Source organism: Oncorhynchus mykiss, chromosome 30 (assembly GCF_057628025.1).
Source record: "Oncorhynchus mykiss isolate SJ-2025 chromosome 30, ASM5762802v1, whole genome shotgun sequence".
Classification (NCBI taxonomy): domain Eukaryota; kingdom Metazoa; phylum Chordata; class Actinopteri; order Salmoniformes; family Salmonidae; genus Oncorhynchus; species Oncorhynchus mykiss.
This window is the reverse complement of record NC_143051.1, coordinates 532,479-550,931: the sequence shown is the minus strand read 5'-3', so window position 1 is coordinate 550,931 and position 18,453 is coordinate 532,479. Positions and strand designations below refer to the sequence as shown.

Genomic DNA, 18,453 nt, shown 5'->3' with positions numbered 1-18,453 from the left:
AGAGGTATCCTGACCCCAGTCGACCGTAGAGAGGTATCTGAACTTGTTGGAGTTGTGCATCACCAGAAACGACTTTAAGTTCAATGGGAAGTACTCCAGATACATGGTACTGCCACGCCCTGACCTTAGAGATCCATTTTATTTCTCTATTTGGTTAGGTCAGGGTGTGATTTGGGTGGGCATTCTATGTTTTCTATTTCTTTGTTTGTGGCCGAGTGTGGTTCCCAATCAGAGGCAGCTGTCTATCGTTGTCTCTGATTGGGAATCATACTTAGGAAGCCTTTTTCCCACCAATGTTGTGGGTAATTATTTCTATTCTGTGAGTGTTTGTGTGCGCCATGGTTGGGTTGCTGTTTTTGTGAAGGTTTCACTTGGATTAAAAGATGTGGAATTACTTGCACACTGCGCCTTGGTTCATTTATGACAGGGAGTTTGAAGACAGCGAATGTGACAGGTACAGCCATGGGAAAGAATGTTTTGCAAATGTGTATACATGTTTTTGGGAAGAAACTGCTTTCATCAAATGTAAGGCCTTACCATTGCTGTACCTTAGGTATCTTGATGATATTTTTGGACTGTGGGGAGGCTCCACCTCTGAATTCAGGGAATTATTAAACATTTTAAACTCGCATCACTTATCAATATCAATTACACATAATTTGCACAAAAGTATTTCTAGGTACACATGTCCTTTTTCATTCACAAGGAGGGAGAAACCAAAAAATGTGCAACTACAGTTTTCTTTAAGTAAACAGAAACCTCCTTCACAAATGTAGTTTCCATCCAAAACACACACAAAATGGTGAGGGTCCTGATCAAATCACAATTTATACGTTTCCACAGAATCTGTTGTTATAGAGGAGGCCACAAGAACACTCTTCTCAGTCTTAAGGCCCAGGGGTTACTCCAGGAGGTTCCTGAGAGAGCTTAGGGTTGAGGTCAATCAGACCTTCCAGACCCATGGAACATAGAAGGTAGAGCGGGATAACCCTGTGGTTCCATTTGTGGGGACTTATTCTCAGGCTCTGGTGCGGTTCAACTCTGAACTTAAATCTCATTTTCAACAGACTCAGAATGATTGTGAGGCCTTAAAATGTCAGGGTAATCTCAGCCTTCAGGAGAAATAAGAACATTAAGGACATTCTAGTCCATTCAAGCCTGAAAAAGAAGAAACTGATACAGAATAAATATTTTACTCAAAGTTTCTGTCCAATATGTATTTGGGCTTGGGGGCTGCAATCAGGCATAAAATCCAACTGGATACTGGAAATGTGTTTTTTGTGATTGAGTGCCTTGTTTGTCATAAACTCAATATTGAAGAGACACAAAACACACTAGAATGCAGACTTAAACAACATCTATACCACACTCAGAAGGGTGATCGATCCACTATGTTGTATGTCCACTTTTGGCCTCATACAGAGAAGAACCTTATAATTTTTGTCCTGGAGACCAATATGGGGTGGTGGAAAACTCAAAGACAGAGATGCCTGAGCGACAATGGATTACAACAGTAGGAACCATTAATCCTCTCTAGGCCTTAATGGGAAATACTAAGCCACCGAGTAATTTGTCTCCATCTTGTGGCTGTTTTAGACACTTGGCGTCTGAATTGGTTTAGGATAAAGCTGCAGATCTAGTGTACCTATCATGATGATTATTATCATTATTTTTAATGAGCTGGATCCTTGTATAATTATGTGTTATAAATGGTGTGATGGAAACCATTCTTTATATACCTTTTTTAGTTTAAATGTGAATATTTATAGGAATTGAAATGTTCCTCCCTCTTTTAGGGATTGAAAGCACTTCTGATTCATCATTCTTATTTAATATTTGTTGGTGTGTTTCTAAACATACATGTATAGGTCTTGTAGCTATCACTGGCCTAGTAGATAGAACTCTCCTTTGTCTGGAACTATTCTAACCCTACTCATTCCTGAGGCCTGAGTCCTAACCCTAACCTTCCTGGCAACTATACCAAACCCTACCAACTATACCAAACCCTACTCATTCCTGAGGCCTGAGTCCTAACCCTAACCTTCCTGGCAACAATACCAAACCCTACCAACTATACCAAACCCGACTCATTCCTGAGTCCTAACCCTAACCTCCTTGGTTCTCATGCCTAACCCTAACCCCTTGGGAGATCCAGTCCCCTTCCCCACATGATACATTTAATTGATGCTTTTATTTTATATATTTTTTGTATAAACATTTTTAATATATGGCTGTTTTGTTACAGTAACCCTCCCCCTCCCACTTTTATTTTTCTTGTCTTTATTTAATTTTTTTCATTTTGAAGGGAGGGTCATGATATCAAATCAAATCAAACTTTATTTGTCATGTGCCGAATACAACAAGTGTAGACTTTACCGTGAAATTCTTACTTACAAGCCCTTAACCAACAGTGAAGTTCAAGAAGAGTTAAGAAAATATTTACCAAGTAAACTAAAGTAAAAAGTAATAGTAAAAAGTAAGACAATAAGAATAACAATAACGAGGCTATATAAAGTGGGCACCGGTACCGAGTGAGTGTGCAGGGGTACAGGTTTGTTGAGGTAATTTTTACATGTAGGTGGGGGTGATGAGGTGACTATGCATAGATAATAAACAGTGAGTAGCAGCAGTGTACAAAAGGGGGGGTCAACATACATTTTCCGGTGGCGATTTTATTAATTGTTCAGCAGTCTTATGGCTTGGGGGTAGAAGCTGTTAAGGAGACTTTTGGTCATAGACTTGGCGCTCCGGGACCTCTTGCCGTGCGGTAGCAGAGAAAACAGTCTATAACTTGGGTGACTGGAGTCTCTGATAATTTTATGGGCTTTCCTCTGACACCGCCTATTATATAGGTCCTGGATGGCAGGATGCTTGGCCTCAGTGATGTACTGGGCCGTTCGCACTACCCTCTGTAGCGCCTTAAGGTCAGATACCGAACAGTTGCCATACCAGGCGGTGATGCAACCGGTCAGGATGCTCTCGATGGTGCCGCTGTAGAACTTTTTGAGGATCTGGGGACGCATGACGAATCTTTTCAGTCTCCTGAGGGGGAAAAGGTTTTGTCGTGCCCTCTTCACGACTGTCTTGGTATGTTTGGACCATGATAGTTCGTTGGGGATGTGGACACCAATGGAACTTAAAACTCTCGACCCGCTCCACTACAGCCCCGCCAATGTTAATGGGGGCCTGTTCGGCCTGCCTTTTCCTGTAGTCCACGATCAGCTCCTTTGCTGTGTGTGTTGTGTGTGTGTGTTCAGTGCGCCAATGAATCCCAACTGAAGATGACCTCTTCACTTAAACCTAACCCTCTACTCATCAGCCTTAAACCTAACCCTCTACTCATCAGCCTCATCAGTCTTAAACCTAACCCTCTACTCATCAGTCTTAAACCTAACCCTCTACTCATCAGCCTCATCAGCCGTAAACCTAACCCTCTACTCATCAGCCTTAAACTTAACCCTCTACTCATCAGCCGTAAACCTAACCCTCTACTCATCACCCTTAAACCTAACCCTCTACTCATCAGCCTCATCAGCCGTAAACCTAACCCTCTACTCATCAGCCTTAAACTTAACCCTCTACTCATCAGCCTTAAACCTAACCCTCTACTCATCAGCCTTAAACCTAACCCTCTACTCATCAGTCTTAAACATAACCCTCTACTCATCAGCCTCATCAGCCTCATCAGCCTTAAACCTAACCCTCTACTCATCAGCCTTCCCAATGTGCTGATATGTATGGTGACCTGTGGGATGAGATTTCATTTTGAAGGAATGTTCATGATATGTACAGTGCCTTGCAAAAGTATTCATGCATTCCAACCTGTAATTTAAATAGATTTTTATTAGGATTTCATGAAATGGACATACACAAAATAGTCCAGATTGGTGAAGTAAAAACAAAATAATTGTTTAATAATAAAACGGAAAAGTGTGTATATGTATTCACCCCTTTGCTATGAAGCCCCTAAATAAGATCTGGTGCAACCATATCTGTCCATAGGACCACTTTAATCCGTACACTCCACAGAGCTGGGCTATACAGAAGAGTGGCCAGAAAAAAAGTAATTGCTTAAAGAAGAAAATAACCAAACACGTTTGGTGTTCGCCAAAAGGTATGTGGGAGACGGTACTCTGGTCAGATGAGACTAAAATTGAGCTTTTTGCCCATCAAGAAAAACACTATGTCTGACTCAAAACCAAAACCTCTCATCACCCTGAGAACACATCCCCAAAGTGAAGCATGGTGGTGACAGCATCATGCTGTGGGGAAGTTTTTCATCGGTAGGGACTGGGAAACTGGTCAGAATTGAAGGAATGATAGATGGCGCTAAATACAGGGAAATTCTTGAGGGAAACCTGTTTCAGTCTTCAAGAGATTTGAGACTGGGACGGGGGTTCACCTTCCAGCAGGACACTGACCCTAAGCATACCACTAAACCAACACTTGAGGGGAAACATTTAAATGTCTTGGAATGGCCTAGTCAAAGCCCAGACCTCAATCCAATTGAGAATCTGTGGTATGACTTAAAGATTGCTGTACATCAACGGAACCTATCCAACTTGAAGGAGCTGGAGCAGTTTTGCCTTGAAGAATGGGCAAAAATTCCAGCAGCTAGATGTGCCAAGCTTATAGAGACATACCCCAAGAGACATGCAGCTGTAATTGCTTGGGGCGGCAGGTAGCCTAGTGGTTAAAGCGTTGGACTTGTAACCGAAAGGTTGCAAAATAAAATCCCAGCCCCTGAACAAGGCATCATAGGCCATCATTGAAAATAAGAATTTGTTCTTAACTGACTTTCCTAGTTAAATAAAGGTAAAATAAAAAAAAGTGGCTCTACAAAGTATTGACTTTGGGGGGGTGAATAGTTATGCATGCTCAAGTTCTTGTTTGTTTCACAATAAAATATTTTGCATCTTCAAAGTGGTAGTCATGTTGTGTAAATCAAATGATGCAACCCCCCCCCCCCCCCCCCCCCAAAAAAAACTATTTTAATTCCAACCCTCTACTCAAATTTCAAAAACAAGAAAATGGTGCCGTCTGCTTTGCTTAATATAAGATATTTTAAATTATTTATACTTTTACTTTTGATACTTAAGTGTCAAGAGTAAATTTAATTGCTAAAAGATACTTAAGTATATTTAAAACCAAATACTTTTAGACTTTTACTCAAGTAGAATTTTACTGGCTGACTTTCACTTTTATTTGAGTAACTTTCTATTAAGGTATCTTTACTTTTACTCAAGTATGACAATTGATGATATAGCATAGGACATATACACTTTTATCAAATAAAGTACACATTATTCAAGTACACATTACTTTACCCGTGCAGTGTAACGCCTGAAAGCTAAAGACATGTTGTGTGTTGATGGGCAACATTTAAAAAATATTACACAACTTTCTTCCAAGCATAATGGCAAACGACAAAGAGAGGAGGATACTGCTAACTTTAAAGACGGTACTTGGCGGGAGTTGTGTATCTGTTTTTGCAAAAAGGTTCATCTTAGCTACGCGGCTGAAAGTAGGCAACCGCTAGAGTCCCCTTTCAGACACAACAAATATCTCCCTCGTTCTTTTATTTTAAGACTTATATTGGAACTTTCAATGAAGTTACAATTAAATATAGAAGTTTATTTTTGTCAAATCTTATAAATATATTTAAAATGTTGACTTCTATGGCAGTACAACAATATTTTTATTCAGGCATCTGATAACGCACCAACATCGACGCCATCTATGTTCTTAAAGGCCCATTTCCAGTTTGCAAGAAGTGAAAGTAAATGGGAATTTATTACAACCAAAACACTCTGAAAGTGGTTGATTGAACAGTAATTAAGTTGTTTCATTCTCAACACACATGATGTTTGTCGCGGCAGAATGCACCCCAACGTCTTTTAAAGGCTTTACCCTGATTATGGTGAGTTAACTGCCATGCTTACTCTGTATTTATGCTCTATCATTGTGTCTAATTGGTTTCAACGTGTGCTGCACGCTTCTACTACAGTGTCTATTCTACTGTATTGTATCTAACCAAATGTCACATTGTCTGTCTACAGCCAGCAATCTCTGTTGGAAATGTGGGGCAGCTGGCAGTGGACCTGATTGTTTCTACGCTCAACATGAGTCGAGTCGGATACATCCACACTGACTGTCTCATCCCTATGGCAGGGAACAACCCTTATGCTACATTCGCTGAGAACGCCAACGACCTCAGTACCAATGCAGAAGGTACACTAAATATACAAAACAGTGGAGGCTGGTGGGAGGAGATATGAGGACAGGCTCATTGTTATGGCTGGAATGGATTAAATGTAAAGATATCAAACATGGAAACCACATGTTTGACTCTTCCATTGATTCCAATCCAGCCATAACAATGAGCCTGGCTTCCTATAGCTCCTCCCACCAGCCTCTGCTAATACAAAAATATGTGGACACCCCTTCAAGTTAGTGGATTTGGCTATTTCAGGCACTATAAAATCGGCACACAGCCATGCAATCTCCATAGAGAAACATTGGCAGTAAACTGGCAGTAAACCGTCATAGGATGCCACCTTTCCAAAAAGTCAGTTCATCACATTTCTGCCCTGCTACATCTGCCCTGGTCAACTGCATCCCACTGCTGGCTTGCTTCTGAAGCTAAGCAGGGTCTTGGTCAGTCCCTGGATGGGAGACCAGATGCTGCTGGAAGTGGTGTTGGAGGGCCAGTAGGCGGCACCCTTTCCCCTGGTCTAAAAAAATATCCCAATGCCCCAGGGCAGTGATTGGGGACATTGCCCTGTGTAGGGTGCTGTCTTTTGGATGGGATGTTAAACGGGTGTCCTGACTCTCTGTGGTCACTAAAGATCCCTTAGCACTTATTGTAAGAGCCCGGTGTCCTGGCTAAATTCCCAATCTGGCCCTCATACCATCATGACCATCTAATCATCCCCAGTTTACAATTGGCTCATTCATCCCCCTCCTCTCCCCTGTAACTATTCCCCAGGTTGTTGCTGTAAATGAAAATGTGTTCTCAGTCAACTTACCTGGTAAAATGAGGGTTAAATAAATAAAAAGTGCTGTTATTGTGGAGTGGAAATGTCTAGGAGCAACAACGGCTCAGTGGCAATGTGGTAGGCCACAACTTCCACCGAGTGGTGAAGCTTGTAAAAATTGTCTCTCATCGGTTGCAAATCTCCCTACCGAGTTCCAAACTGCTTCTGAAAGCAACGGCAGCACAATAACTTTTCATCAGGAAAAGTTATTGAAATGGGTTTCCATGACCAAGCAGCTGCACACAAGCCTAAGATCACCATGCGCAATGCCAAGCGTCGGCTGGAGTGGTGTAAAGCTCGCCGCCATTGGACTCTGGAGCAGTGGAAACATGTTCTCTGGAGTGATGTATCACACTTCACCATCTGGCAGTCCGACAGATGAATCTGGGTTTGGCGGAGTGCCAACTGTAAAGGTGGAAATAATGGTCTGGGACTGTTTTTCATGGTCCGTGCTTGGCCACTTAGTTCCAGTGAAGGGAAATCTTAATGCTACAGCATACAATGACATAGACGATTCTGTGCTTCCAACTTTGTGGCAACAGTTTGGGGAAGGCCCTTTCCTGTTTCAGCATGACAATGCCCCTTGCACAAAGCGAGGTCCATACAGAATTTTTTTGTCAAGATTGGTGTGGAAGAACTTGACTGACCTGCAGATAGCCCTGACCTCAACCCCATCAAACATATTTGGGATGACTTGGAATGCTGTCTGCGAGCCAGGCCTAATCGCCCAACATCAGTGCCCGACCTCACTAATGCTGTTGTGGCTGAGTGAAAGTAAGCCCCCGCAGCAATATTCCAAAGTAGTGGAAAGCCTTCCCAGAAGAGTGGAGACTGTTTTAGACGCAAAGGGTGGACCAGCTCTATATTGGGGCTCCCGAGTGGCACAGCGGTCTAAGGCACTGCATCTCAGTGTTAGAGACGTTACTACAGATCCTGGTTTGATTTCAGGCTGTATCACAACCGGCTGTGATTGGGAGTCCCATAGGGCGGCGCACAATTGGCCCAGCATTGTCCGGGTTTGGCTGGGGTAGGCCGTCATTATAAATAAGAATTTGTTTTTAACTGACTTGCCTAGTTAAATGAAAGGTTAATGCCCATGATTTTGTTCGACAAGCAGGTGTCCACATACTTTTGGTCTTGTAGTGAAATAGGGTAGTTGTCTATGTAACACTGTACTGTTAATGATCATAATGTACAATAGTCATCGCTTCAGTCACATTGACATGGAATGAGATTCTCTTCTCTCTTGAACAGTGTACTCTTCTCCAGAGTTGAGGTTGGCAGTTCTTCAGATCAGAACCCCAATTATCCAGGTAATGTAACAGAGGTCGGCTTCATTTAACCCATTCTATTTGTAACCGAGTTAAGCCTTAAAGGAGAAGCTCACCCAAAAACACTTCTGGGCCCTTTATAACACTTGCCTGGCTGTTTGTCAGTACCCTAGACCGTTTTTAGGTTCATTGTTTGAGTATTTAGATTTCTGTATTTTTATATCAGACAGCCACCGGTTGGAGCCCACACCCTGTGCAAACATAGCAACGGAGCGTCGTATACAGTCCGCTCCAAAGTAGGTAAACAATGCTGCGTAAAGTGTATAGCAGCCTTAAGGGAACAGTGTAGCAGCCTTAAGGGAACAGTGTAGCAGCCTTAAGGGAACAGTGTAGCAGCCTTAAGGGAACAGTGTAGCAGCCTTAAGGGAACAGTGTAGCAGCCTTAAGGGAACAGTGTAGCAGCCTTAAGGGAACAGTGTAGCATGAGAAGCTGTTTGCAGCTTACTGACATTGGTTTCACATGGATATGGTTATGCTGTTATGGTTTTTAACTTGGGAGAGGAGAACTATCATATCGGTCCTTTCTGTTGCAGACAAAGTCCAAGAAGTTCTGTAAGCTGATGGTGTCTTGGATCAAAGCCAGTGGTTTCTCCAGGACTGTCGTGCTGTCCAGCAGTCATGCTTACCAGAGGGATGACCAACAGCTACTGGGGTGCAGAACTGCTATCTACCAGAATTACTATGTTCAACTAGATTTTTTGTTCCATTCCACTTGTCACATAAATATATGGAGTGCATGGCAGAGAGCTCTGACTGACAAATCCTACATAAAATATATAAAAAGTATTTCGCTATCATTGTCCATGTTCCGATATTCCACTAATGAACGTGATGACAGATGAACGTGATGACAGATGAACGTGATGATAGATGAATGTGTTGATAGATGAACCCCTTCCTTGCTCGCAGGTCTCCCCTGCGTTACCTGCAGACTCCCTCCATGCAGAAGGTGACTGGTGACCGGCTGAAGGAGATGGATTGGAAGGAGATGGAGACAGTATCTACCTTCCCTGGGGTTACTGACTCAGAGCAGCGCCTCTATATACCTGGAGGGGGCGCCACTAAAGGCCTCTTCACTGACAGGTACAGGAGACTGACAGGGGGTGTAGGTAGAAGTCACCTCTGAACACTGATACAGGATCATATTTGTTTTTACTGGCTATATTATCCTCACACATGCAGTGTGGAACGCTGAACACTACATCTGATAAAGAGGAATACGTTTACCTTGCACAAAAAGTTCACTTAGGTGCACTATGCAGAAATCGCCATTTCCTGGTTGCTAAAATTCTAATAGTTCTCATAATTTCAGTTTGTGTCAAAACAAGAGAATACGGTGTAGAGAATCATTGTACCATCTAAACCGCTGTGAAATTGCTTTTCCATATCCATATTGTATTTTCAGATGTTTGAGGCTGGTGTACCAAACAGAAAGTAAAAGATGCAAAAACTACATTTAAGAATGGGAAGTATAGAGATCTGTACCGCGTCTTAGACTGGCTTTCAATGAGGCTTTAAGGTTTTCTCCATGGTGTTGTCTCTGTGTTCCAGCTGTGCTGAGGACATTCTTCTCCATGGTGTTGTCTCTGTGTTCCAGCTGTGCTGAGGACATTCTTCTCCATGGTGTTGTCTCTGTGTTCCAGCTGTGCTGAGGACATTCCTCTTCATGGTTTTGTCTCTGTGTTCCAGCTGTGCTGAGGACATTATTCTCCATGGTGTTGTCTCTGTGTTCCAGCTGTGCTGAGGACATTCCTCTTCATGGTTTTGTCTCTGTGTTCCAGCTGTGCTGAGGACATTCTTCTCCATGGTGTTGTCTCTGTGTTCCAGCTGTGCTGAGGACATTCCTCTTCATGGTTTTGTCTCTGTGTTCCAGCTGTGCTGAGGACATTCTTCTCCATGGTGTTGTCTCTGTGTTCCAGCTGTGCTGAGGACATTCCTCTGGTGGTGGTGCTGATCTTCTGCTCTGAAGGAGACAACATCCCAGACGCCTTCACTCTCCTCAACCACCTCAACACTTGGCTCCACCTAGTGGACGCACCTGTAAGTGCTACTGTATGAGTACAGCCATATGATGTTATGGCTTGTGTATGTATTTACATTTGAGTTATTAAGAAGACACTCTTGTCCAGAGCAACTTAGTCAGTGCATTCAACTAAGTTAAGTAGGGAAAACAAGTACATGTCACATTCATTACAAGTACACCCTTTGAAATAGTCACTAACCTCTAGTTGCATGTGACATGCTGGTAGAAATTACATATAAAAATGGAACTTTCCCTGAATTAAAGTCCCCGGCCTCTAGGAGCGCCGCATCTGGGTGAGAATTTTCTTGTTTGCTTACGGCCTTATACAGCTGGTTGGTGGTAAATAGACAGCTACGAAGAATCTAGATGAACTCTGTTGGTAAATATTATGGTCTGCAGCTTATCGTGAGGTACTCTACCTCAGGTGAGCAAAACCTTGAGACTTCCTTTATATTAGAGATTGTGCACCAGCTGTTGACAGAGATGCACACCACCCCCTCCCTGATCTTACCGGAGGCTGCTGTTCTGTCTTGCCAAGGCACAGAAAAAACGGCTAACTGTATATAATCCATGTCGTTGTTCAGCCATGACTCTGAAACACAGGATGTTAGTTATTCATGTCCCGTTTATACATGCCTATTCCATCCTTCATAGGCCCAGACGCAGCCAAAGTGGAGGATACCAGCATCATGGAGGCTTCTCTTTGGCAGTGGCATCCCCCCTGCACTCTTCTAAATCACCCAGTGGAATCTCCCCTGCCCCAACTCTCCTAAATCACCCAGTGGAATCACCCCTGCCCCAACTCTTCTAAATCACCCAGTGGAATCTCCCCTGCCCCAACTCTCCTAAATCACCCAGTGGAATCTCCCCTGCCCCAACTCTCCTAAATCACCCAGTGGAATCACCCCTGCCCCAACTCTTCTAAATCACCCAGTGGAATCTCCCCTGCCCCAACTCTCCTAAATCACCCAGTGGAATCACCCCTGCCCCAACTCTTCTAAATCACCCAGTGGAATCACCCCCTACCCCAACTCTTCTAAATCACCCTGTGGAATCCCCCCTACCCCAACTCTCCCCTGCCCCAACCGGTGTTATGAGTCCAGGTTTATAGTCCTGAAGTGTGCCTAGTGGTTATCATTACCTACCCTGGTGATGAGAATCAATATTTACTCTACGGTTATTAAAAGTATTAAATCATCTCTGGTGTTCATTGTCAGTTAATGCAGTCTTTGTAGAGAATGTGTGAACCCCTATATACAGTGGGGCAAAAAAGTATTTAGTCAGCCACCAATTGTGCAAGTTCTCCCACTTAAAAAGATGAGAGGCCTGTAATTTTCATCATAGGTACAATTCAACTATGACAGACAAAATGAGAAAAAAAATCCAGAAAATCACATTGTAGGATTTTTTTATGAATTTATTTGCAAATTATGGTGGAAAATTATCTCAATACTTGACTATATACCCTTTGTTGGAAATGACAGAGGTCAAATGTTTTCTGTAAGTCTTCACAAGGCTTTCACACACTGTTGCTGGTATTTTGGCCCATTCCTCCATGCAGATCTCTACAGCAGTGATGTTTTGGGGCTGTTGCTGGGCAACACGGACTTTCAACTCCCTCCAAAGATTTTCTATGGGGTTGAGATCTGGAGACTGGCTAGGCCACTCCAGGACCTTGAAATGCTTCTTACGAAGCCACTCCTTCGTTGCCCGGGCGGTGTGTTTGGGATCATTGTCATGCTGAAAGACCCAGCCACGTTTCATCTTCAATACCCTTGCTGATAGAAGGAGGTTTTCACTCAAAATCTCACGATACATGGCTCCATTCATTCTTTCCTTTACACGGATCAGTCGTCCTGGTCCCTCTGGATCATCCAAATGCTCTCTAGCAAACTTCAGACGGGCATGTACTGGCTTAAGCAGGGGGACACGTCTGGCACTGCAGGATTTGAGTCCCTGGCGGCGTAGTGTGTTACTGATGGTAGGCCTTACTTTGGTCCCAGCTCTCTGCAGGTCATTCACTAGGTCCCCCCGTGTGGTTCTGGGATTTTTGCTCACCGTTCTTGTGATCATATTAACCCCACGGGGTGAGATTTTGCGTTGAGCCCCAGATCGAGGGAGATTATCAGTGGTCTTGTATGTCTTCCATTTCCTAATAATTGCTCCCACAGTTGATTTCTTCAAACCAAGCTGCTTACCTTTTGCAGATTCAGTCTTCCCAGCCTGGTGCAGGTCTACAATTTTGTTTCTGGTGTCCTTTGACAGCTCTTTGGTCTTGGCCATAGTGGAATTTGGAATGTGACTGTTTGAGGTTGTGGACAGGTGTCTTTTTATTTTTTTTTATTTTTATTTTTTTTACCTTTATTTAACCAGGCAAGTCAGTTAAGAACAAATTCTTATTTTCAATGACGGCCTGGGAACAGTGGGTTAACTGCCTGTTCAGGGGCAGAACGACAGATTTGTACCTTGTCAGCTCGGGGGTTTGAACTCGCAACCTTCCGGTTACTGGTCCAACGCTCTAACCACTAGGCTACCCTGCCGCCCCATACTTTATACTGATAAAAAGTTCAAACAGGTGCCATTAATACAGGTGGAGGACAGAGGAGACTCTTAAAGAAGTTACAGATCTGTGAGAGCAAGACATCTTGCTTGTTTGTAGGTGACCAAATACTTATTTTCCACCATAATTTGCAAATAAATTCATAAAAAATCCTACACTGTGATTTTCTGGATTTTTTTTTTCCTCATTTTGTCTGTCATAGTTGAAGTGTACCTATGATGAACATTACAAGCCTCTCATCTTTTTAAGTGGGAGAACTTGCGCAATTGGTGGCTGACTAAATACTTTTTTGCCCCACTCTAGGGCACTACTTTTGACCTGGTCTATAGGCAATATGGTGCTATTTGACCTGGTCTATAGGGAATATGGTGCTATTTGACCTGGTCTATAGGGAATATGGTGCTATTTGACCTGGTCTATAGGGAATATGGTGCTATTTGACCTGGTCTATAGGGAATATGGTGCTATTTGACCTGGTCTATAGGGAATATGGTGCTATTTGACCTGGTCTATAGGGAATATGGTGCTATTTGACCTGGTCTATAGGGAATATGGTGCTATTTGACCTGGTCTATAGAGAACATGGTGCTATTTGACCTGGTCTATATGGAATAGGGTGCTATTTGACCTGGTTTATAGGGAATAGGGTGCCATTTGGGATAGATCCTTTGTTCATTCGTGAAGCTGGTGTTGACACCCATGAAAAATGATACAACAAATAGGTTGAAAAAAAGAGATTCATTGGCCTTGGTTCATTTTCATGGAGTGTACATTTACACATTTATATTGTGTGTGTGGGTGAAAACAAGTCAAATGGAACAAAGGTTTGCTGTGTTCCTTCACTGTCTTCCTCCTCCCTGGTCCTGCTGTTTCAACACAGCACCAAGAACCTGTCTGTCTCCCTCTTCTCCCGCTCTTTACCCTTTTGCAGTGTGTGAAACTACACAATGTCTTGCAGGAACCTGCACAATGTTATTACAATACATTTTTTGATACATAAAAAAAAGTAGTATTTTCCCAGACTACCCTAGCCATGTACAACAAATAAATAGCTTTCCATGTGTAGCTCCTTACCACACTCAATCATGGCAAAAATAATCTCTACTCAGAGGGCCTTAGAAATATTTTTTGCAGAGCGACGCTACTGTGGAAGGAGCATCATCCACTTTGGAAGATTAAGAAATTGGTCTTCTTGCCAAAGGAATGAGCCAGGATGCAACCAGGACCGACGCGGATGGTGGGTACTCATGTACAGGACAGTCTTCTTTTGTACTGTTCATCCCAGACACCATCCAGAAAACCATTCTGGACTAATTTGGAGGGTGTGTTTTTGGAGAGAGATGGACCATACTTTTGGGTTCTTATCCTTGCTGGTGTTTTCAGATCCAATGGGTAATCTCCAGAATCCCTGTGAGATGCAGAAACTGTCATAACTTTTCTGTGCAAAAAAACTTCCACATTATTTCCAGGATTATCCGCATCAATAACAGACACCAGCTCGGCGAGATGAGCTACCTGTAATCAGGTCAGTGCAGAGAGACAAGCTAGCTGTTATCAGGTCAGTGCAGAGAGACAAGCTAGCTGCAATCAGACAAGTAGGTGGACTGCCTGCCCGTTTTACAACCCTGGGCCCAACGTTAACGTTACTGTTGATGAGAAGCTTATGCCATTTAGGGGCCGCGGCTTCTACAGCCGTCATTAGGAGGGTTCAGGAGGATGCTGGTGCTCCATCTGCCCGACCCACAACTCCAATACCGGAAGTGTGAGTGATGTGTGTGTGTCTCTGACTCTCCTACCTTGGCCTGGTGAAACTATATATGCGAGTGAGATGTTAGTAAAATTCCTGAACTGTTTATCATTCTAGATTGCAGCCGGTAGCAACAAGAAGAAGCACTGTGATGTGTGTGGACCCAAGGACATGAAGACACAGTGCACATGCATCAAGTGCAATAAATACATTTGCAACACACACACACACACAGTAAAACTCTGTCCCTCATGTGGTGTGAAGACCGGCCTTAATGTGTTCAATGGGGCTCATTTCCATAATATACTGTATGTAAACTCTGTCCAGTTCAGTTCAAAGCAATACACATCAATAGAGATGAAAACCTTGTTTCATTTATATTTGTTCAAGATAAACATGATTTATTCCACCCATGTCTTGATTATAATTCATTTCTGTTTACAACACGAGCCACGGTAAATTTCAAGTATTAACTATGTATGCTGTCTATATTGCTTGTAACAGATCTAAGCATTTTTACATACATTGTTATGGCTGTATTGTTTAAAAAAAACAATGTTGTGGGTCCATCAGACCTGCGGACATTGGGTGAATAACAAAAAGACCACACAAGGGTTAAGAGAAAGGGCTTGGCCAGTTGCTACTGTGTTCCGGGCAGCATTGTAACCCGACACAGTCCTAGATTGCAGGGTTTATGGGAAACGACAGCATTGGAATTCACTGATGCATGCATGGTAAGCCAAGGTGTTTCCCAGATTCTGGTCATGGATGTGAACGTTACTAAAACATTTGAACCCTGGAGTGTAGTCTGATGGTAGAACTAGACATTTAAAAAAGCTTGTTGCTGTGTAGCCAATACAAGAGTAATTTAACTTAAAACAAAGTCAAAGGCTATTAAATCATTTAAGGAAACTACATAAAACCAGTTTATTCTTAGATTACACTTTTACATAAAGGAATTGTATACTTGACAATTTCATTCAAAATAAACTGGTCATGAAATTTTGTTTTGTTGTTTAAACCAAATACAATGCCTGTTTCCATTTTTGTACAATGAAAAATATTTTTCCACTTCTTAAAAAGTACAGTATGTACATCATGGAAACATTTCAACTCCTGTCCTCACACATGGTAGGACATTTCAAGTCATTTCTTATAAAAAATATAACATTTAATTTTGCCCTCTGAAAACAGATGAACAGTATTACAGATTGGCAATGCATAGCAGGCCTAGTTCAGATCTCTGCCTTTTCAACGTGGATGCAAAGCAAAATAGAATGGACAACGTAACAAGAGGCTAAAACTATAACAACCAAACTGCTGATGCATTATTGTGACTCCATTCCACTATGGGGTAGCGGAGGCTGTCATAGCTGGTGTTTTAGAGGGGAGGATAGAGAGGGATATAGAGAAGGAGGGGGATATAGAGAGGGAGGGGGATATAGAGAGGGAGGGGGATATAGAGAGAGGGGGATATAGAGAGAGGGGGATATAGAGAGGGGGATATAGAGAGAGGGGGATATAGAGTGCCTTGCGAAAGTATTCGGCCCCCTTGAACTTTGCGACCTTTTGCCACATTTCAGGCTTCAAACATAAAGATATAAAACTATTTTTTTGTGAAGAATCAACAACAAGTGGGACACAATCATGAAGTGGAATGACATTTATTGGAAATTTCAAACTTTTTTAACAAATCAAAAACTGAAAAATTGGGCGTGCAAAATTATTCAGCCCCTTTACTTTCAGTGCAGCAAACTCTCTCCAGAAGTTCAGTGAGGATCTCTGAATGATCCATTGTTGACCTAAATGACTAATGATGATAAATACAATCCACCTGTGTGTAATCAAGTCTCTGTATAAATGCACCTGCACTGTGATAGTCTCAGAGGTCCGTTAAAAGCGCAGAGAGCACCATGAAGAACAAGGAACACACCAGGCAGGTCCGAGATATTGTTGTGAAGAAGTTTAAAGCCGGATTTGGTTACAAAAAGATTTCCCAAGCTTTAAACATCCCAAGGAGCATTGTGCAAGCGATAATATTGAAATGGAAGGAGTATCAGACCACTGCAAATCTACCAAGACCTGGCCGTCCCTCTAAACTTTCAGCTCATACAAGGAGAAGACTGATCAGAGATGCAGCCAAGAGGCCCATGATCACTCTGGATGAACTGCAGAGATCTACAGCTGAGGTGGGAGACTCTGTCCATAGGACAACAATCAGTGGTATATTGCACAAATCTGGCCTTTATGGAAGAGTGGCAAGAAGAAAGCCATTTCTTAAAGATATCCATAAAAAGTGTCGTTTAAAGTCTGCCACAAGCCACCTGGGAGACACACCAAACATGTGGAAGAAGGTGCTCTGGTCAGATGAAACCAAAATTGAACTTTTTGGCAACAATGCAAAACGTTATGTTTGGCGTAAAAGCAACACAGCTGAACACACCATCCCCACTGTCAAACATGGTGGTGGCAGCATCATGGTTTGGGCCTGCTTTTCTTCAGCAGGGACAGGGAAGATGGTTAAAATTGATGGGAAGATGGATGGAGCCAAATACAGGACCATTCTGGAAGAACCTGATGGAGTCTGCAAAAGACCTGAGACTGGGACGGAGATTTGTCTTCCAACAAGACAATGATCCAAAACATAAAGCAAAATCTACAATGGAATAGTTCAAAAATAAACATATCCAGGTGTTAGAATGGCCAAGTCAAAGTCCAGACCTGAATCCAATCGAGAATCTGTGGAAAGAACTGAAAACTGCTGTTCACAAATGCTCTCCATCCAACCTCACTGAGCTCGAGCTGTTTTGCAAGGAGGAATGGGAAAAAATTTCAGTCTCTCGATGTGCAAAACTGATAGAGACATACCCCAAGCGACTTACAGCTGTAATCGCAGCAAAAGGTGGCGCTACAAAGTATTAACTTAAGGGGGCTGAATAATTTTGCACGCCCAATTTTTCAGTTTTTGATTTGTTAAAAACTTTTGAAATATCCAATAAATGTCGTTCCACTTCATGATTGTGTCCCACTTGTTGTTGATTCTTCACAAAAAAAATAGTTTTATATCTTTATGTTTGAAGCCTGAAATGTGGCAAAAGGTTGCAAAGTTCAAGGGGGCCGAATACTTTCGCAAGGCACTGTAGAGAGAGGGGGATATAGAGAGAGGGGGATATAGATAGAGGGGGATATAGAGAGAGGGGGATATAGAGAGAGGGGGATATAGAGAGAGGGGGATATATAGAGAGGAGGATATATAGAGGGAGGAGGATATATAGAGGGAGGGGGATATAGAGGGTGAGAGGGGGGATATATAGAGGGAGGGGGATATAGAGGGAGAGAGGGGCGATATAGAGGGAGGGGGATATAGAGGGAGGGGGATATAGAGGGAGAGGGAAGGGGATATAGAGGGAGAGGGAGGGGGATATAGAGGGAGGGATATATAGAGGGAGGGGGATAGAGGGAGAGAGAGAGAAGGGGGATAGAGGGAGAGAGAGAGAAGGGGGATATAGAGAGAGAGGGAGATGTGGGGATTTAGAAGGAGGGGGATATAGAGAGAGAGGGAGGGAGGGAGCTATAGTGGGGGGGGGGGGGGGGGGGGGGGGGATTCCTGTCAACGTCATCTCAGCAGCCAGATCAGGAGGAGGCTGGAGCCACGGTGGAGTCAGTTAGCGGTCACTGGTTCTCGGCCTGTCACAACAGAGAGAGGATGTTGATTTCAGAAGAACACAGTATAAGGACATGCCATTTGACAGACC

At 43.0% G+C, this 18,453-nt stretch overlaps 2 protein-coding genes across 6 annotated transcripts in view; one reads left to right on the top strand and one right to left on the bottom strand.

The window, feature by feature from the left end:
• The first annotated feature begins 5,503 nt into the window (after nt 1–5,503).
• Nucleotides 5,504–11,590, top strand: psmg2 (proteasome (prosome, macropain) assembly chaperone 2). 4 transcript variants are annotated; one of them, XM_036971454.2, is made up of 7 exons: nt 5,504–5,920; nt 6,060–6,231; nt 8,292–8,350; nt 8,902–9,020; nt 9,278–9,451; nt 10,288–10,408; nt 11,046–11,590. In XM_036971454.2, the coding sequence occupies exons 1-7, from the start codon at nt 5,861–5,863 to the stop codon at nt 11,124–11,126; spliced, it is 786 nt and encodes a 261-aa protein (XP_036827349.2). In that variant the 5' UTR covers nt 5,504–5,860; the 3' UTR covers nt 11,127–11,590. The 4 variants fall into 4 exon arrangements, 3 of the variants coding, with proteins under 3 accessions (XP_036827349.2, XP_090084631.1, XP_036827350.2); XR_005041349.2 differs by having other exon boundaries at nt 5,717–5,920; nt 10,242–10,408; XM_090228505.1 differs by lacking the exons at nt 10,288–10,408; nt 11,046–11,590 and adding an exon at nt 10,012–10,167 and having other exon boundaries at nt 5,733–5,920.
• Nucleotides 11,591–15,597: 4,007 nt separating this feature from the next.
• Nucleotides 15,598–18,453, bottom strand: part of ptpn2b (protein tyrosine phosphatase non-receptor type 2b) — a 76,721-nt gene continuing 73,865 nt past the window's right edge. The window contains exon 10 of one of the 2 annotated variants that reach the window (XM_036970982.2): nt 15,598–18,385. In XM_036970982.2, the coding sequence (XP_036826877.1) occupies nt 18,364–18,385 (22 nt within the window). In that variant the 3' untranslated portion in view covers nt 15,598–18,363. The remainder of the gene's footprint in view (nt 18,386–18,453) is intronic. The other variant, XM_090228501.1, reaches the window with a different exon arrangement.

Coding starts and splice junctions, on each gene's coding strand:
- psmg2 (XM_036971454.2), top strand. CDS start 5,861: ATGATGTTTGTCGCGGCAGAATGCACCCCAACGTCTTTTAAAGGCTTT. Junction 8,351..8,901: donor TCAGAACCCCAATTATCCAG/GTAATGTAACAG, acceptor TTTCTGTTGCAG/ACAAAGTCCAAGAAGTTCTG. Junction 9,452..10,287: donor AAAGGCCTCTTCACTGACAG/GTACAGGAGACT, acceptor TCTGTGTTCCAG/CTGTGCTGAGGACATTCCTC.